At 37.9% G+C, this 15,796-nt stretch overlaps 3 protein-coding genes, 1 long non-coding RNA gene and 1 pseudogene across 7 annotated transcripts; 3 read left to right on the top strand and 2 right to left on the bottom strand.

The window, feature by feature from the left end:
* Positions 1-417: 417 nt before the first annotated feature.
* On the top strand, positions 418-2,144 carry LOC104767278 (protein NUCLEAR FUSION DEFECTIVE 4 pseudogene; annotated as a pseudogene).
* A 234-nt stretch (positions 2,145-2,378) lies between these two features.
* LOC104763727 (glucuronokinase 1) lies at positions 2,379-4,748 on the top strand. Of its 2 annotated transcripts, none has more exons than XM_010487086.3 (6): positions 2,379-2,879; positions 3,185-3,334; positions 3,424-3,612; positions 3,696-3,812; positions 3,958-4,118; positions 4,243-4,748. In XM_010487086.3, exons 1-6 carry the CDS (start codon positions 2,616-2,618, stop codon positions 4,478-4,480), a joined length of 1,119 nt encoding a protein of 372 aa, XP_010485388.1. In that variant the 5' UTR covers positions 2,379-2,615; the 3' UTR covers positions 4,481-4,748. The 2 variants fall into 2 exon arrangements, with proteins under 2 accessions (XP_010485388.1, XP_087356829.1); XM_087500703.1 differs by having other exon boundaries at positions 2,486-2,879; positions 3,696-3,816; positions 3,962-4,118.
* Positions 4,749-5,035: 287 nt separating this feature from the next.
* Positions 5,036-8,751, top strand: LOC104763726 (E3 ubiquitin-protein ligase RGLG1). 3 transcript variants are annotated; one of them, XM_087500702.1, is made up of 12 exons: positions 5,112-5,432; positions 5,844-6,054; positions 6,161-6,595; positions 6,731-6,815; positions 6,896-7,036; positions 7,149-7,262; positions 7,379-7,476; positions 7,565-7,644; positions 7,739-7,844; positions 7,927-8,054; positions 8,137-8,278; positions 8,389-8,751. In XM_087500702.1, exons 3-12 carry the CDS (start codon positions 6,239-6,241, stop codon positions 8,524-8,526), a joined length of 1,389 nt encoding a protein of 462 aa, XP_087356828.1. In that variant the 5' UTR covers positions 5,112-5,432; positions 5,844-6,054; positions 6,161-6,238; the 3' UTR covers positions 8,527-8,751. The 3 variants fall into 3 exon arrangements, with proteins under 3 accessions (XP_087356826.1, XP_087356828.1, XP_087356827.1); XM_087500701.1 differs by having other exon boundaries at positions 5,133-5,432; positions 5,818-6,054; XM_087500700.1 differs by lacking the exon at positions 5,844-6,054 and having other exon boundaries at positions 5,036-5,432.
* A 2,353-nt stretch (positions 8,752-11,104) lies between these two features.
* LOC147920018 (uncharacterized) lies at positions 11,105-11,695 on the bottom strand. Its single transcript, XR_015590603.1, has 3 exons — positions 11,558-11,695; positions 11,341-11,445; positions 11,105-11,244 (listed from the first exon to the last, which is right to left on the bottom strand). It is a non-coding gene; the product is annotated as an uncharacterized LOC147920018 (long non-coding RNA).
* A 3,117-nt stretch (positions 11,696-14,812) lies between these two features.
* On the bottom strand, positions 14,813-15,457 carry LOC147920017 (F-box protein At2g35280-like). The gene has a single exon (XM_087503094.1). It carries the CDS (start codon positions 15,455-15,457, stop codon positions 14,813-14,815), a length of 645 nt encoding a protein of 214 aa, XP_087359220.1.
* Positions 15,458-15,796: the final 339 nt, after the last annotated feature.

Below are 15,796 nucleotides of genomic sequence, written 5' to 3'. Positions count from 1 at the left end.
GAAACCGTGTCTTCAAATCGATCCATATCCTCCTCTAAGGAAAATTTTAACCCCCCCCCCCAATTATAGCCGTTTGGTGCTTTTAAGGCTTTCTCTCCAATTTTATTCTCAACTATCTATAATTATCATTCAACTCTCCCTAATTACATTTTAGCTTCCATATATTCGTTGATCCCACATAAATATTTTATCTGTCCGATCTCATAGAAGATTTCATCTTACGGCTTTAAATTATTTTCTCTCTCTCTGCCAAAATCAGAATATTCCTTTCTTATTTTTTTTTTTTTTTTGGGATGATTAAATAGTATCTGTAATTGAAAATAGTAAAAGGAATTTTAAACCGAACGTTAAAAAAAAAAAAAAAAAAAAGAAAGGGAAGAAACAAAAGAAATCACCAAAGGGTGATTGATGATTATGAGACGACTAAAGAATGATAACCCCAAAGACGATAACGACGGCGGGGGAGGAACCCACCATGCCTTCGCCTTCGCCTTCGGCTCCACAACAAGTCAGTTCTATTCTGCAATGGTGGCGTAGATGGACGGTTTTGGTGGCGGCTATCTGGATCCAAGCCTTCACCGGTACTAACTTCGATTTCTCTGCCTACTCTTCCGACATGAAGTCTTCCATAGGGGTTTCTCAATCGCGCCTTAACTACATGGCGGTTGCTTCTGATTTGGGTAAAGCATTGGGCTGGTCTTCTGGTTTCGCCATTGCCTATTTCCCTGTCTCCGTCGTGCTCTTCGCTGCCGCTGCCATGGGACTCGTCGGTTACGGCGTCCAGTGGCTATCCATCGCCGATGTCATCGATCTTCCTTACTCTCTCGTCTTGGTTTGCTGCTCCTTGGCCGGACTGAGCATCTGCTGGTTCAACACCGTCTGCTTCATCCTCTGCGTTCGCCATTTCGAAGCCAACCACTCTCTCGCTTTGTCTCTCGTCGTCAGTTTCAACGGCGTCAGTGCTGCGTTGTACACGCTTGGCCATGAAGCTATTAGTGGCAAATCATCGGCGAGCTCTGATATATACCTTCTCCTTAACTCTCTCATCCCTCTCGTCGTCTCTGTTTTAGCCCTTTGGCCGGTCCTCACCAACCCTCATGATTCCGATTTTGGCTGCCGAAGTCCGAGTCTTTGTCGCCTTCAATGTCTTGGCCTTAATCATATGCTTTTACCTTCTCTTGCCTTCCTCAGGGACCTACTTAGCTTCGTCACCTCGTTGGCATTTCCTCGGTGCAATTTTCCTTCTCCTTTTCCCTCTGTGCGTACCGTTTCTCGACTATGTTCACCGGGCTCTCGAGTCCCTCCGCAGCTCTGGATATGCAGTGGTTGACGTAGAGGATCCCAAGATCCTTGATGACGTGTCCTTGGATCATGAGAAGAGCAACGCGGAGGAGGGATGTGATCAAGTGAGACTAGGAGATGAACATTCTCTCGGAACCCTGGTTTGCAGTTTGGAGTTTTGGCTCTACTACGTAGCTTATTTCTGCGGCGGCACGATCGGTCTTGTATACAGCAACAACTTAGGACAGATCGCCCAGTCTCTAGGACAAAGCAGATCGAATTCTAAATCCTTAGTCACGCTCTTCTCTGCCTTCTCATTTCTCGGAAGATTGCTCTCCTCTGCACCTGACTTCACACGCAAGAAACTAGACTACTTGACGAGAACAGGATGGTTCGCGATTTCGCTACTGCCAACACCAATAGCCTTCTTCATCCTGGCGTACCCACCCAAGACAAACCAGACGGCGCTATTAGAAGTGGCTACAGCACTAATCGGGTTAAGTTCGGGGTTTGTGTTTGCGGCAGCAGTTTCAATAACGTCGGACCTCTTTGGGCGCAACAGTGTCGGTGTAAACCAGAACATACTCATCACGAACATACCCATCGGATCGCTCTTATACGGGTACATGGCTGGGACTGTCTATGACAGGAATGCCAGCACGGGTACAACAAAGTATCTGGTCTCAGCAGACGACGCGGTTGTTTGCGTAGGAAGTAAATGTTATTTCGTAACGTTTATGTATTGGGGGTTTCTGTCAGTTTTGGGATTCGTATGTAGCTTGTTTCTTTTTATTAGAACCAGACCGGTTTATCAACGGTTAGAACAGAACAGAACAGAACAGAATCTAAAACGGTATCCGTAGTACTATAGATTGATCAGATTTGAAAGAAAAAAAAAAGAGAGTGTAAAAAGCAAATGTATAGTCTCTTAATTAATTTGAGTAATGATTTAGTGTATAAGTTATTGACGACGATTGTACACAAAATCAATTACAACCATTGCCCTCGATCAAAAGTTAATGCTAGCTTGACAATTGACTATCTTCACAATAACTAGGGAGGGATAAGAAGTAAGTAATCAACTAGAAAGTAGTTCTGTGGAGAAGGGCCCAAATACTGGAGAGATAAGTTAGGCCTGGAAAGTTTGCATTAAAAGAGAAAAATTGAATTAAACTAGAAAAGAATTGTAATTGAGTGACACATGTCACTATCTGAAGCTTTGGATCGTGAACGGGTCAGTCAGTGTCAGTGCCCAAAGGCTCAGGCGATTAAATTCCAAAAAAAAAAGAATAAAAAGGGAAAGAAAGTAAAACAAAACAAAACGCGCAGGGCAAATGGAGGGGAGGACTGAGGAGGAGGAGGAGGAGAAGATGGATCCTAAATCCACGGTTGCCGACCAGCCTAGGGCGGGGATCGAGCACCGTTCCTTCGCTCGGATCGGGTTCCTCGGAAACCCAAGCGATGTTTACTTCGGCCGTACCATCTCCTTCACTATCGGTAACTTCTGGGCCTCCGTCAAGCTCGAGCCTTCCCAGCATCTCCTCATCAAGCCTCACCCGTTCCACGATCTCGTCCGCTTCACCTCTCTCGACCACCTCGTACGTCTTTTCTTTCTTTCTTTCTTTCTTTTGTTTTCCTCTCTGGATCTGTCCTTGTGGAATTGCTCTCTGCTCCTTCTGGATCCGTTTGTTTTAGGCTTGGTCGGTTGATCCTTCATTTTTGAATGCTTTAAAGAATATGAAATATTATTGTGCTTTTTGGGTATGTTTGCATCACTAGATTCCAATATTTGGCCCCAAATTGTATTATGTTTAATTTCTTTGAAAATGTTAATACTCCCAGAGGCTTCATGATGGTTCTAACTTGTGAGGTTGTTATTATTATATATTTTGGCTTCCTTTAGGTGGATCGTTTGCAAAATGAAGGCTACTACGGTGGTGTAAGGTTGCTTATGGCCATTTGTAAAATTTTCCGCAACTATTGCAAAGATAATGCCATCCAACTTCATCAAGGCAACTTCTCTCTTTCCTATGATACCAATATCCCTAGGCAGGTAGTGTAAGCTACACTCTTTTGCTTCCCCCACTTCTTCTTTTTTTTTTCATTCTTCTCTGATGCTCTCTAGCTTTGATGTTACTCCAGACAGGGCTTTCGGGTTCTAGTGCCATCGTATCCGCTGCCCTCAACTGCCTTCTCGACTTCTACAATGTCAGGCATCTGATCAAAGTACAAGTTCGCCCTAACCTTGTTCTCAATGCTGAGAAAGAACTTGGTATCGTTGCTGGTCTTCAAGACAGGGTAGCTCAAGTGTACGGTGGTCTTGTTCACATGGTCAGTCTCCATTCTTTTCTATATCATAATTTTAACACCCCATCACTTCATGACACTTAACTTGTATCATCTTCAATTTCCAGGATTTTAGTAAGGAGCACATGGATAAACTGGGACATGGGATTTATTCTCCTATGGATATCAGTCTACTCCCTCCTTTGCATCTCATCTATGCTGAGAATCCTAGCGACTCAGGGAAGGTACCTACCATGTTACCCGACTTTGTTAATGGTTTTTCAAAAAGCTACTTGATTTCAGCATTAATCTTTCGGGCATTGCTCAGTATAATTTTCTCTCTGTTGGATGTTTCTTTTTTATATATATTAACATTGTTTGCGAATGCAGGTACATAGTAAGGTCAGGCAAAGATGGTTAGACGGCGATGAGTTTATAATCTCATCAATGAAAGAAGTTGGAAATGTAGCAGAAGAAGGTCGAACTGCATTACTCAACAAGGACCATTCCAAACTTGTGGAACTCATGAACCGTAACTTTGACATTCGGAGGTAAATGTAGATTGCAAACAACTCAAGATTCAACCAACTATGATCACATGATGGTTAAACAGAGATGAGAGAGTCTAAACATATAATGATGTCTTTTTTTATAAAAAAAAAAACTTTTCGATAGGCGGATGTTTGGGGACGAATGCTTAGGAGAAATGAACATAGAGATGGTGGAGGTAGCAAGGAGGGTTGGTGCAGCTTCGAAGTTCACAGGAAGTGGAGGAGCAGTGGTTGTGTTCTGCCCTGAAGGTCCATCTCAGGTGAAGCTTTTGGAAGAGGAATGCCGGAAATCGGGATTTAAGATTCAGCCGGTAAAAATCGCGCCTTCGTGTTTGAATGATTCAGACATTCAGATCTTATGAAAATGCCCTGATCGAGTCTTTTACACGCATAAAGGTTTAGTGTCTCGATGGAACCTTGTGCTCACAACTTTCTTTCTTTCTTTTTTTTCTTTTGTTTCTTTTGGGTTGCACGTTTTAGTGGTTTTGTTCCTTGTACGTCTCTCTTCGTTTTTTTTTTCCCTTTCTTCGGACTTAGCTGTTCCTGTTTATCCATATAAATGCACATATTTGTGCTCTGTTTTTGCTTTGATAATATAAAATAAAGAAATATTATTTTGGGAGAAAAAAAGGAGAGAACGTGCCAGACATGTTCTATTTTTCTAGTTCATACTAAACATTGTAAAGATGTGGTCTTTTATTTCTTCTAACTCTTTATAACTACTTACTTATTAAGCAGCTGATTGAACCAAAAGTTTAATTTGCTTTTAAATCATAATTTACTATAATGTTATTTGGGAAGAAGCAGTAAAATATTTATAAAAAATTTGAAAATGTAGTAATCTGGGACCACCTCCCTTGACTTGGTGGGCCAGTGATATGGATGAATAAAGAAGTTTTGTTTTTTCAATCCTCGATATGGATAGAGTCCGTTTTTCCTCTTTTTTATTTATTTATGATAAATTGTGTGAAATTTGACCTTTTTTTTAAAAACAAAAAAAAAACAAAATCCAACGCATCACTTTTTTTATATCGCTGGGTTGATTTCATGATTGAAACGTGAAAAAAAAAAAAAAAAAAAAAAAAGGTCAGATTGCTACTTTCTGAACAAACAAAAAGAACTAATAAGGCAAAATCTGGGATTATTGAATCCGCCATCGGAAGATCCCTTCCCTTCCTTTTCTTCTGACATGCCCAACCAACAACAACAAAGAAAGAAGAATCACTTTTATCTTCTTCTCCTCACAAAACACTTGTGTTGTTGTCAGATTGCTCTTCTTCGTCGACTTCTCTGTTCTCTCTCTCACGCATAAAGGTTTGTTTTTTTTTTTAAAAAAAAAATCTTTTTAATAATCTTTAGATAGATAGTAACTAAAATCTTTCTTTTGGTTGGGTGAATGAATGAATGAATCCAGTCTACACTTTTGGTCTTCTTGTGTGTTTTCTTATTTGCGCATATTTGATTTAATATGTTCCGAATATAAATCTACTCTACTACTACTTAGTAATTAAAACGCCTCAGATTTTTCTGGGTCTTTACTTTTGTTTAATTAAAACCCACACCCTAAAGGGCTAAGTTCTCTCAATCTTGTTTTTTTTTTTTAATGGGAAAATCTACAGTTGTTGTTGTTCTTATCTAATAGTTTCAGAAAAAAAAAGGAAAAAACAAAATCTATATTACTCTTCTTTTATAATTACAGCGTAACGGCTCAAGTCGGTGATGTAGGTAACGTGATTGAATCTTCTTCCTCTTCTTCTTCTTCTTCTCCTTCTTAAGAATTAAGACTTCAAAACTCAGAGGAGCCGCCTTATTACACCTGTTTCATTAGTATCGTGAATATTCCACCTTTATAATTGCCCCCTGCCCTCCCCCATCCCCTTAAGATTTAAGGAAACCACAAGAAAGTTTCAAGTTTTTTCTATAGCCAGCGATATAGGTATTTTGCATGTTGCATCGATTCTGTGTTCTCCCTTTGTTGTTTCCCAAGAGGATAAGTTTGATTCTAACATCCGAATCTTTTTTTTTTATTGTACATGTTGCAGGTAGGAGGTCGTCGTCTTTGATCTTTTTATTTATTTGAAAACAAAGAAAAAAAAAAAAAAAAAAAGCAAAAGTTTTTGATGGGAGGAGGGAATTCGAAAGAAGAGTCGCCATCTCCATCTTCATCATCATGGGCTTCTCATCAAAGTTACACTCAATCTGGCCCTGGTAGCTACAACTACCCTCCTCCACCCACTTATAATTCTCCCGCTCCTTCTCCTGCTCCTGCTCCTCCTCCTGCTCCCAGTTTTGGCCATCATTTTCAGCAGCCTTATACGTATAGTCAAGAGGGGTATCCATCACAGCCTTATACGTATAGTCAAGAGGGGTATCCATCACAGCCTTATAATAATAATCCTCCTCCACAGAGTCCTGATAGGAAGAAATTTGATCGGAGGTATTCCAAAATATCCGATAATTACTCTTCTTTAGATCAGGTCAGTTTTAGACAAATTCACTAGAGCTTATTACTTGTTGTTGTTTGGATATATATACATTTCCCTCACAAAAAAAAAAAAAAAAAAAATAGTGTGTGTATATGTGAGACTGAAATCTCTGAATTGTTTTAATAGGTGTCCGAGGCTCTAGGGCGTGCAGGTCTTGAATCTTCTAATCTAATCGTTGGTATTGATTTTACCAAGAGCAATGAATGGACAGGTTTGTTTACAATATCTTCATTTTTATAGGTCCCCTATGACTATGAGAAACCTACTAGCTAATTGGTAATTTTCTTGCAGGGGCCAACTCTTTCAATAAGAAAAACTTGCATCACTTAAGCAATACCCCCAATCCATACGAACAAGCCATCACTATCGTTGGCAGAACCTTAGCCGCCTTTGACGAAGATAACTTAATTCCTTGTTATGGTTTTGGAGACGGTAACCTCTCTTCTTCTTCTTTTTTTTTTTTTTTTTATTACGTCTCTCGATTTCTCTCAGAATAATGTATATCAATCAGAGCTAATCAAGATTTGCTTTCACCTCTTTGCAGCATCAACTCATGATCAAGACGTGTTTAGTTTCTATCCAGAGGGTAGATTCTGTAATGGATTTGAGGAAGTATTGGCTCGGTATAGAGAAATCGTGCCTCAGCTTAAGCTCGCAGGTTTTATTATCCTCCCTTGCCCTGCATCTAGCATTATGTAATATCTCCTTGTGAAACGCAAGTTAAGTACTTAAATTGTGATTCTTCTTTTTAACATGGAATGTTGTGTTTCACAGGACCAACCTCTTTTGCCCCGATCATTGAAATGGCAATGACAGTGGTTGAGCAAAGTAGTGGCCAATATCATGTGTTGGTGATTATAGCTGATGGCCAGGTACTTGGTTAATATTTTGTGTTGTGGTATGATCTTCTGATTCTGTGTCTAGGGATATCATATTGGAGACTCAATTTTGTCGTTTCAGGTTACAAGAAGTGTCGATACTGAACACGGGAAGCTAAGTCCGCAAGAACAGAAGACAGTTGACGCTATTGTGAAAGCAAGGTGGGAACAATTTAATCTTTTGACTGTGTTTCTTACATTTTTAAAGCTCTTTTCTTTGTGTGTCATGTGATCAGTTTCATTATCTCTATTACAGTACGCTTCCTTTGTCGATAGTCTTAGTCGGAGTCGGGGACGGACCATGGGACATGATGCAGGAATTTGATGACAACATACCTGCCCGAGCCTTTGATAACTTTCAAGTAAAGCTTCTTTTTCATATCATGACATTAGAGTTTGCTTCAGTTTTGAAACATATTTTCTGAGATGTTGCTCTGTTTCTAGTTTGTGAACTTCACAGAGATCATGTCAAAGAACAAAGAGCAGTCTCGGAAGGAGACAGAATTCGCGCTCTCTGCTCTCATGGAGATTCCTCCACAGTACAAAGCAACCATAGAGCTTAACCTTTTAGGGTAAGGACTCAAATTAAAACTCTACTTAGGTTTAGCTGCATATCAAAAAGTATCTCTTGGCCCTTACATTTTGTTTTTGCAGGGGAAGAAATGGGAGTATCCCAGAGAGAATCCCACTTCCGCCACCGGTGCAGAGTGGATCATCGATCTATAATACCCGGATACCGAGTTTTGAACCGAGTGTACCTACTTATCCAATTAGCAGTGGTGCAGACGATAGCCAGGTAACTTAGTAGAAACTTGAAATCTGTCTGGAATGTTACGTGAAAGAAAGAAAGAAAATAAAGTGTTTGGAACTTACAAAATTTGTTGGTTGATTTTGCCGTTTGAACAGCTATGTCCGATATGTCTGAGCAACCCGAAAAACATGGCGTTTGGTTGTGGGCATCAGACTTGTTGTGAATGCGGACCAGATCTTAAAGTGTGTCCGATTTGTCGTGCGCCGATCCAGACCAGAATTAAGCTCTACTAACAAGACACCATTACCATTGATTGACACTCCAGACCCATTTCTCCCAGAGAGTTTGAGATCTTTCTGTAAAAAGAATTGAAAAAAAAAGTGTTCTTTTGTTCTTTGATTAAATTCCTAAACTTTGTTTTGTTCTTAAAATTTCTTTCGGCTTGTTTTAAATTTTATTGATTCGATTGTAAGAATTATGTATCTCTATCTCTATGTGAGCATTCTTGAATTTTTCAAGATTCGAGACTGAACCAATTAGGACCATGATGATGAGAATCAAGCATAAGCGTTGTGCTACTAAAGTAAGCAATGAGAAAAACTGACATTAGATCACCAAGCCGATTGACAAAAAAAAAAAAAAAAAAATCACCAAGCCCAAAAAAGAATATGATAAATCCTTGTCACAAACAGAGTGGATAGATAAATTGCCCAATAAAAGCCCATTAGCATCAAATTGGGCTCAAAAGCAAATCATATATATAAAAGTACACTTCCACTCTCTCCTTATTGGCTGTTCGATATTTACTAGGTTTTCTAATTTAATGACTTATTTAATGTCTTCCTTAAATTGGCTGATTGATAATGTATTTAATAGGTTTCCAATTTTATTCCCATACAAACGATTAAAATCCTAACTCAAAATTAACAGAAAATCGTAACTCATACCATACAAACGAATTAAATTGCCTGATTGATATTGTATTTAATAGGTTTCAAATTAATCGTAACTCATACCATACAAACGAATTAAATTGCCTGATTGATATTGTATTTAAGCAAATTTAATGTCCCTCCTTTAATGTCTCACTTAAATTTGTAAACGAAAATATCTACCTTAAATTCGTACGATATTCGCTGTTTGGTATTTCGTTTAATCCCATACAAACGCTTTAAATTGGCTGATTGATACTGTATTTAATAGGTTCCCAATTTTATTCCCATACAAACGATTAAAATCCTAACTCAAAATTAACAGGAAATCGTAACTCATATATACGACATTAAGACTACGTTATAAAATCCTATATTCAAATCACGATCTCCTCCACGATCTCTTAATAAATACACCACGTCTTCCTCTTTACTGTCTCCCTTAAAACCCAAACTCGGCTCTTTCTATATATAAACCAAATTACCATATTCGATTCTTACCACCATTACCAATTACCAAGTATGACTATAATTCCATTGAAGGACCTACAGCCAGGGCGTGATCCTCAAATGGTGTGTGGCCGTGTTCTACGCAAATGGCATGCAAAAGCTTTCCATCAAAATGGGAAAATAATCAGCCTAGATTTCCTCCTACTTGATGAACAGGTATACAACTTCCATATGTTTATATACATCTTCTTAGCCCCTTTATTTTAATTACTAACAAAGATATATATAATGCAGTCTACCTTAATTCAAGTTTCCATACCCCAATACCGAGTTTACCGCTTCAGAGATGACCTTCACGAGGGGAGCATCTACAATATTTCTGACTTTCAAGTGGATACTAGCTATCCACAATACAAACTAACAGATCATCCCTACGTAATTAAGTTCTTGGATGGGACCATCCTTACATCCATAGAACGAAACACATCCGTGATTCCACATGAGATGTTTAGGTTCCGCCAACAAAATGAATTGTGGACTCTTGCTGGGACTAATCAACATTTACCTGGTAGTGCTTCCTAAATATCTATGTCTATCAGCATCATTATCTACTTATATATTTTTCTACTCATCCCATTAACAAGTACTCACATTCCAGATGTTGTTGGGGAACTAACAAAGATTCAAGGGACCAGTTTGGATGACCCATCCTCAGAGGACAAAATCACTTTATATTTGCGACTAGCCGAGTAAGTTTCTCATTCATCCCATCTAACGTTGACAAGTATTCCCCCAGCTACTAGAACTTAATTTCTCAATATATATGCAGTGGTAACAATGTCCGCATCATGGTATGGGATGGATGTGCAGCCGAATTCCGGAAGTTATATGCTTCTATTGTTGGCAAATCAACTATACTAATAATCACGGCTGTCAATCCAAAATCCTATGGAGGTAGCCAAACTATATTTACATCTACACAATTTACCCTCTCTAACCACATACTTACTAAATAAATGATAATGCAGGCAATCTGTCATTGAGCACAACATACTCAACCCGTTTCTACAGAGACGCCAACTATGAAGCTATCAAAGTTTTCCCAAAAAGGTACATCTCCCCCACTTAAAATTACCATATTTTCAAATACTTACCATGTTTTGTTTAACAATATATAAATACTTACCATGTTTTATTTGACAATATATTCCTATCATTATAGCTCCTCACTTCCCGATGGGGTACCACCAACTGTTAATGGGGGTAAAACTCCTGCAATAATTGAAACATTTTCAATTGCAGAGGCCCGCAAATTTGTATCCACTTCAACAGAACAGGTCTATTCCCTAATCTAATTCCACTGTTTCCATCTCTAAACTCATTTCATTTTTTTTTTTTTTTTTCCGGTCAAACTCTAAACTCATTTTCATGACCCATGCATACTATTATAAATGTAGGAGAAGGAGTTCAAATGCACAGCTTACATTGTAGAGATCGTGGTTGACAGAGGGTGGAAATACATTGCATGTGGCAAGTGTGGGTTAAAGCTTGTGGAATCAGGATCTTCCCTAATTTGCAAACGTTGTTCTGGTGAGCCTATTGGTGTGGTCAAGTATCGGGTTGAACTGGCTGTCACAGACGGTAAAGACAAAACAATATTTGTTATGCTTGATGAACCCACCACACAATTGATACACATTGGAGTTACAGAGTTGATTGACTCACAGGTTTGTAACAGCCTAACCTCTCCCCCATGCATACAACTTGCGCATTAATCCTTTTCTCATGTTTATTTTCTCTACGTATCATTCTCTTCTCCATTTATATAGCCTGCAATGAAGGATGGTGTGCCTGAAGTACTTGCAGAGTTAACTGGGAGGACATTCGAGTTTGAATTAAAAATTTCAGGCTACAACTTCAAATCAAAGTATGAGACATTTACCGTGACTCGGGTTGTTAGTGAAGTCCAGCATCCACCGCCTCAGACATCAACTGGTCCTAACGAAGTTGACGACCATGACCAACCCTCAGAGACATCAGAGAAGCATTGCACCGAAGTCCAACAACCAGCCACTGCAAACTGTAATGACATCAGTGGTCAAGGCTCGCCACTAGAACCAGCAGAGAGAGAAAGCAAGAAGGCCCGAACTGGGAACTCCAAATAATTAAATTCATTTAAAGATTAATGATTTCCACTTTCTAGAATTGTTTACCTCCGCTTCTATTTTGAGTCTCATCTCCAGTCGTTGTTTCTTTAAGCTTCTATATGATTGCAGCATTTTCCACTCATCAAATACAAAATTGTCAAATCCAGGCAGACGACCAGCCCTGTACAAGAGGGTATCTCAGTCAGTAACAGATTTCACAAAATTAGGACATTTAAATTGTTTGTCAGGTTAAATTCACCTTTTCTTTTCGTTACCATCACTTTCAACTCTATATAAGGCGATATTAGATTTGAACAAACTTTAGTTTACGGTTCTAATAAGTATACTGTTGATAGGAGAAAGAGTAACATGGCTACGTAGTTGGATTGGTTTTTAATGGTCTAAATGTTAAGAGTAGTTGGATCGGAGAGCTTTCGGTAACGAGACCATATGGAATGTAATATGGAATGTTAGAAACAATAAAAAACAAACCTGTTAAGGGAAACAGGGAATGTGATTTTTCCTCCGCCAATTGCGTCTCTTACTAACTTCCTCTAAATTCTTCCCTAATTACCACATCTAGGTCTCAATTCTCTCCATGGCTCTTCACACTTTCTTCAATCTCCCTCAAATTCCTCTTTGATTCTTCGAGTTTCCCTGGAATCCCAATACCTTGAAACCCTAATTTCAATACCTTCTACAGTCCGATCCCGAAGATGAGCAATCAAAGCAGTTCCGGTTGGGGTTTGTGGTGCCGTTTAGCCTGTGGAGTTCTTATGAAGGAACTAACAGAAATAGATGTCAGAAATAGGGATTAGGGTAATTAAGGTGAAGAATCAAATCAGGGGAATGAAGGAGAAGAGAGAGTGACGAAGAAGAAGATACAGATCCGATAATAAAATACATAAGTCGACATCTCTTCAAAAATAAGATTGCTCATAGATTAAACAGAGCAGTCTAATTTTAATTGGGCTTCAAAACTACAGAAAAGGCCCAATCACTCTATTAAGGCCAATTTTGTGAAAAAATAAGTCGACGACCCGTTCATATCATCTAGCTGTTCGATGAGATTGCCCAACGTAGTGGATTTACAGAAAAAGAGGGACACAAAATTAGTTAAAGATTATATAATAAGTGGGCCACAAAATTGCCCAACACAAAAAACAAACCAAATCCCCAATTGGACGTTTGGTATTTGAAATATGTAGCAAACCTTCTTCACTTAAATTTATAAATATTTGTATTTTACTTATACAGATTGAATATATATATATTTTAAGATTGAATATATTTTTAACAAAAAATAGAAATGTCAGTATTAATTATTGTATTCGATTTAATATTTCTATTTCACTTATACAAATAGAATATATACTGTAAAGAAAGTTAATGCCAATATTAATTATTGGATTCGAATGAGCTATCATCATTTTAAAACAAAGTTATTTATTGGATTTAATAAGTTATAAAGTATTGATTTACAGTGGTTAAAGTGGATTGTTATAGCATCTTTACATATTATTATGTCAAATAATGGCAAATCAGGTGGGAGAAAACCAAACACCATGTTTTATTATATGATTAGATAGAGAAGGAAAATAAAGAACTCCCATACATAATTTAAAACATTCATGAAAACATAAACCAAAGGATTATTACTCCATTATACCCCGTGCCCAACATGCTTCTTTGTATGTTCCATAAACAATACCTTCATAAGTTCGCAAATCTTCACCACATGTAGGTCCTCTAACAATATTTAGAAGGATTCTCAAATAATACAATTCCCCCATGTGTCGAGGAACAACCTCTAACCTTCCTATTTGGGAACCTCTTTTCCTTGCCTGAAACCTTTTCTCTTTCTTATTCCAAATAAAATAACTTGGAATCTCGGCATACATGAGTGTCCTACTCAAAGAATTCGACCTATTCAAATTCATCAATGCCAAAAACATTGACTCTTTCGGACCACCATCTTCATCATTGAACAAACATTCCTTCTCCTCTGGTATATGGAAAGCTAGCCTAAGCTCAGATATATTAGTCATATTTCCACACAAAACTTTTAAGTCTTACTATAAAATGGGGGGTCTTGAAGAGATATATAGATCTTAGAGATACTTCCTACCGTTTTTTAAGCAATAATTTTAGGACCACCAATAATGAAGATCTTAAATTTACACAATTACTTCTCAATTTGAAAATAAAAATCAAAACGCATAAAATCAAATAATGACAATAATGACAATACATTTATTTCACCAAATCCGTTTAAATATACTCCACCCTGACGGTTTAAAATCAACAAAAAAAAAAGGACAAAATCTTTTTCTCACCTTAAATATACTCCACCCTAATTCATCTTGACACCACCACGTTGTATTTAGCCAAACACTAAATGACAGCTTCAACCATACCCCCAAACTTACGCTGCGCTAGAAGACAACAAACAATGCAGTGTTGTAGAGTTTATAATCAAATTTTGCATTTTACAACCACAGAGATGTTTCATTCATTATGAGGCAAAGGGATCAACCAAGTTTTGGAAAGCTCTATATAGATATATGATTTACCATACACCATATGAGATACTAATCCAATAATTTAATAATTTGAAATTCTAATTCTGATGATGTTTAACCCATCCAATAATTCTATAATATATCCACTCATCAAATTTTAAATCCCGTTACCACTATAATACAGAGTACAAGATTCCCATGGCATGCAGTAGACGTCCATACGATCTCATTCCCTAAAGCAAGTATTCCCGACAAAGGCCTGATGCAGTAGCCTTAGTTTGCTCCACAAAAAAATGTAAACGAGAGACGAACTCTACGAAATCAATTAAAGATTTCTAAACATTATAATTTCCCATAACTGATTTGTTTAAATTAAATAATAGCAAGAGTATTGGCAATAGCTTCTCTACCTCTCTTTCCTCTCGCACATACATTATTAGTTATTTGTAAACAACGGGAAGAAACAAAATTCAATCTATAACAGGCGCCCATTACATCCTAATCCCATGTTTGAATATTATGTGATGGTTACATAAAATAAGCTAAATAATTCATTTCTTTGTAGAAAACACATTCGGTGCAAGCTGCCTCCATTGTTTCGCACATGCAATATTTCCCTATTGGAACTGTTTTTGCTGCAGCAGTCATTCTTCCTAATTGTTGGACACCGATCCCATCTATCTTCCATATGACACGGTTTCTATATAAGCGCAGCTGGTTTGGTTTTTTATGCCACTCTAATTTTTTCAACTGCTGGACGGCTTCCTCAACTTCACCGTTGACTGTCAACATAATTGCATACACATACGTTGCTTCTCCGTTTGATGTCAGTGTTGCTTCCTTCATTTTTTCCAACCCGGATTTTAGGTTGGATTGAAGGAAAAACTCAATCAGCCCTTGAAAATACAATGCTTCTGTATTACCGTGTTTAGCGCAGACTTCAATTAGGTTTGGGTAAAGTTGATAGGCACGGCGTGGTAAACGCAAAATAGGCCGTATGTGTAATTTTTGGAAGACTTCTGGTGATTTTGACGCTCCGTAAAGGAGTGGGCCACTCATAATTGCTGCGCCTAGATCGCGGTGTGACCTCTCACCTACTTTTGCCAATATTTCACTGATTAGCTCAATAGGTAAATCTTCTAGCCGTAGTTGGATTCTTTTGGGTTGTGCCATTTTGCAAGATCAAATCTATATGAATGCAAAAAAACAAAAACTTAAACCATTTAAAATTTGGTATTTAACCCATATAACAACATTTACGTAAAGTTAAGAACTAAACAATTACAATATATTTCATTGGCGTTTGTAAACCATCCAACAACAATAACAAAGAAATTTTAAAAAAAACAACGAAAGAAAGAAATACCTTCGGTTCCCTCTTCGTGCCGTCAAATATAATATTGGTAATATTTAAGGTTTTTTTTGCCTAATGTTTTTATGTATGTGTGTATATTTATAGGGTGTTCTTGGTGATCGTTGAGGCTTTTAAGAAGGGATATTTGTAATTGTATT

Source organism: Camelina sativa, chromosome 19 (assembly GCF_030686135.1).
Source record: "Camelina sativa cultivar CO46 ecotype springtype chromosome 19, ASM3068613v1".
In the NCBI taxonomy this organism is placed as follows: domain Eukaryota; kingdom Viridiplantae; phylum Streptophyta; class Magnoliopsida; order Brassicales; family Brassicaceae; genus Camelina; species Camelina sativa.
Note: the sequence above shows the minus strand (reverse complement) of the source record. Positions and strands in the feature narration are given on the sequence as shown.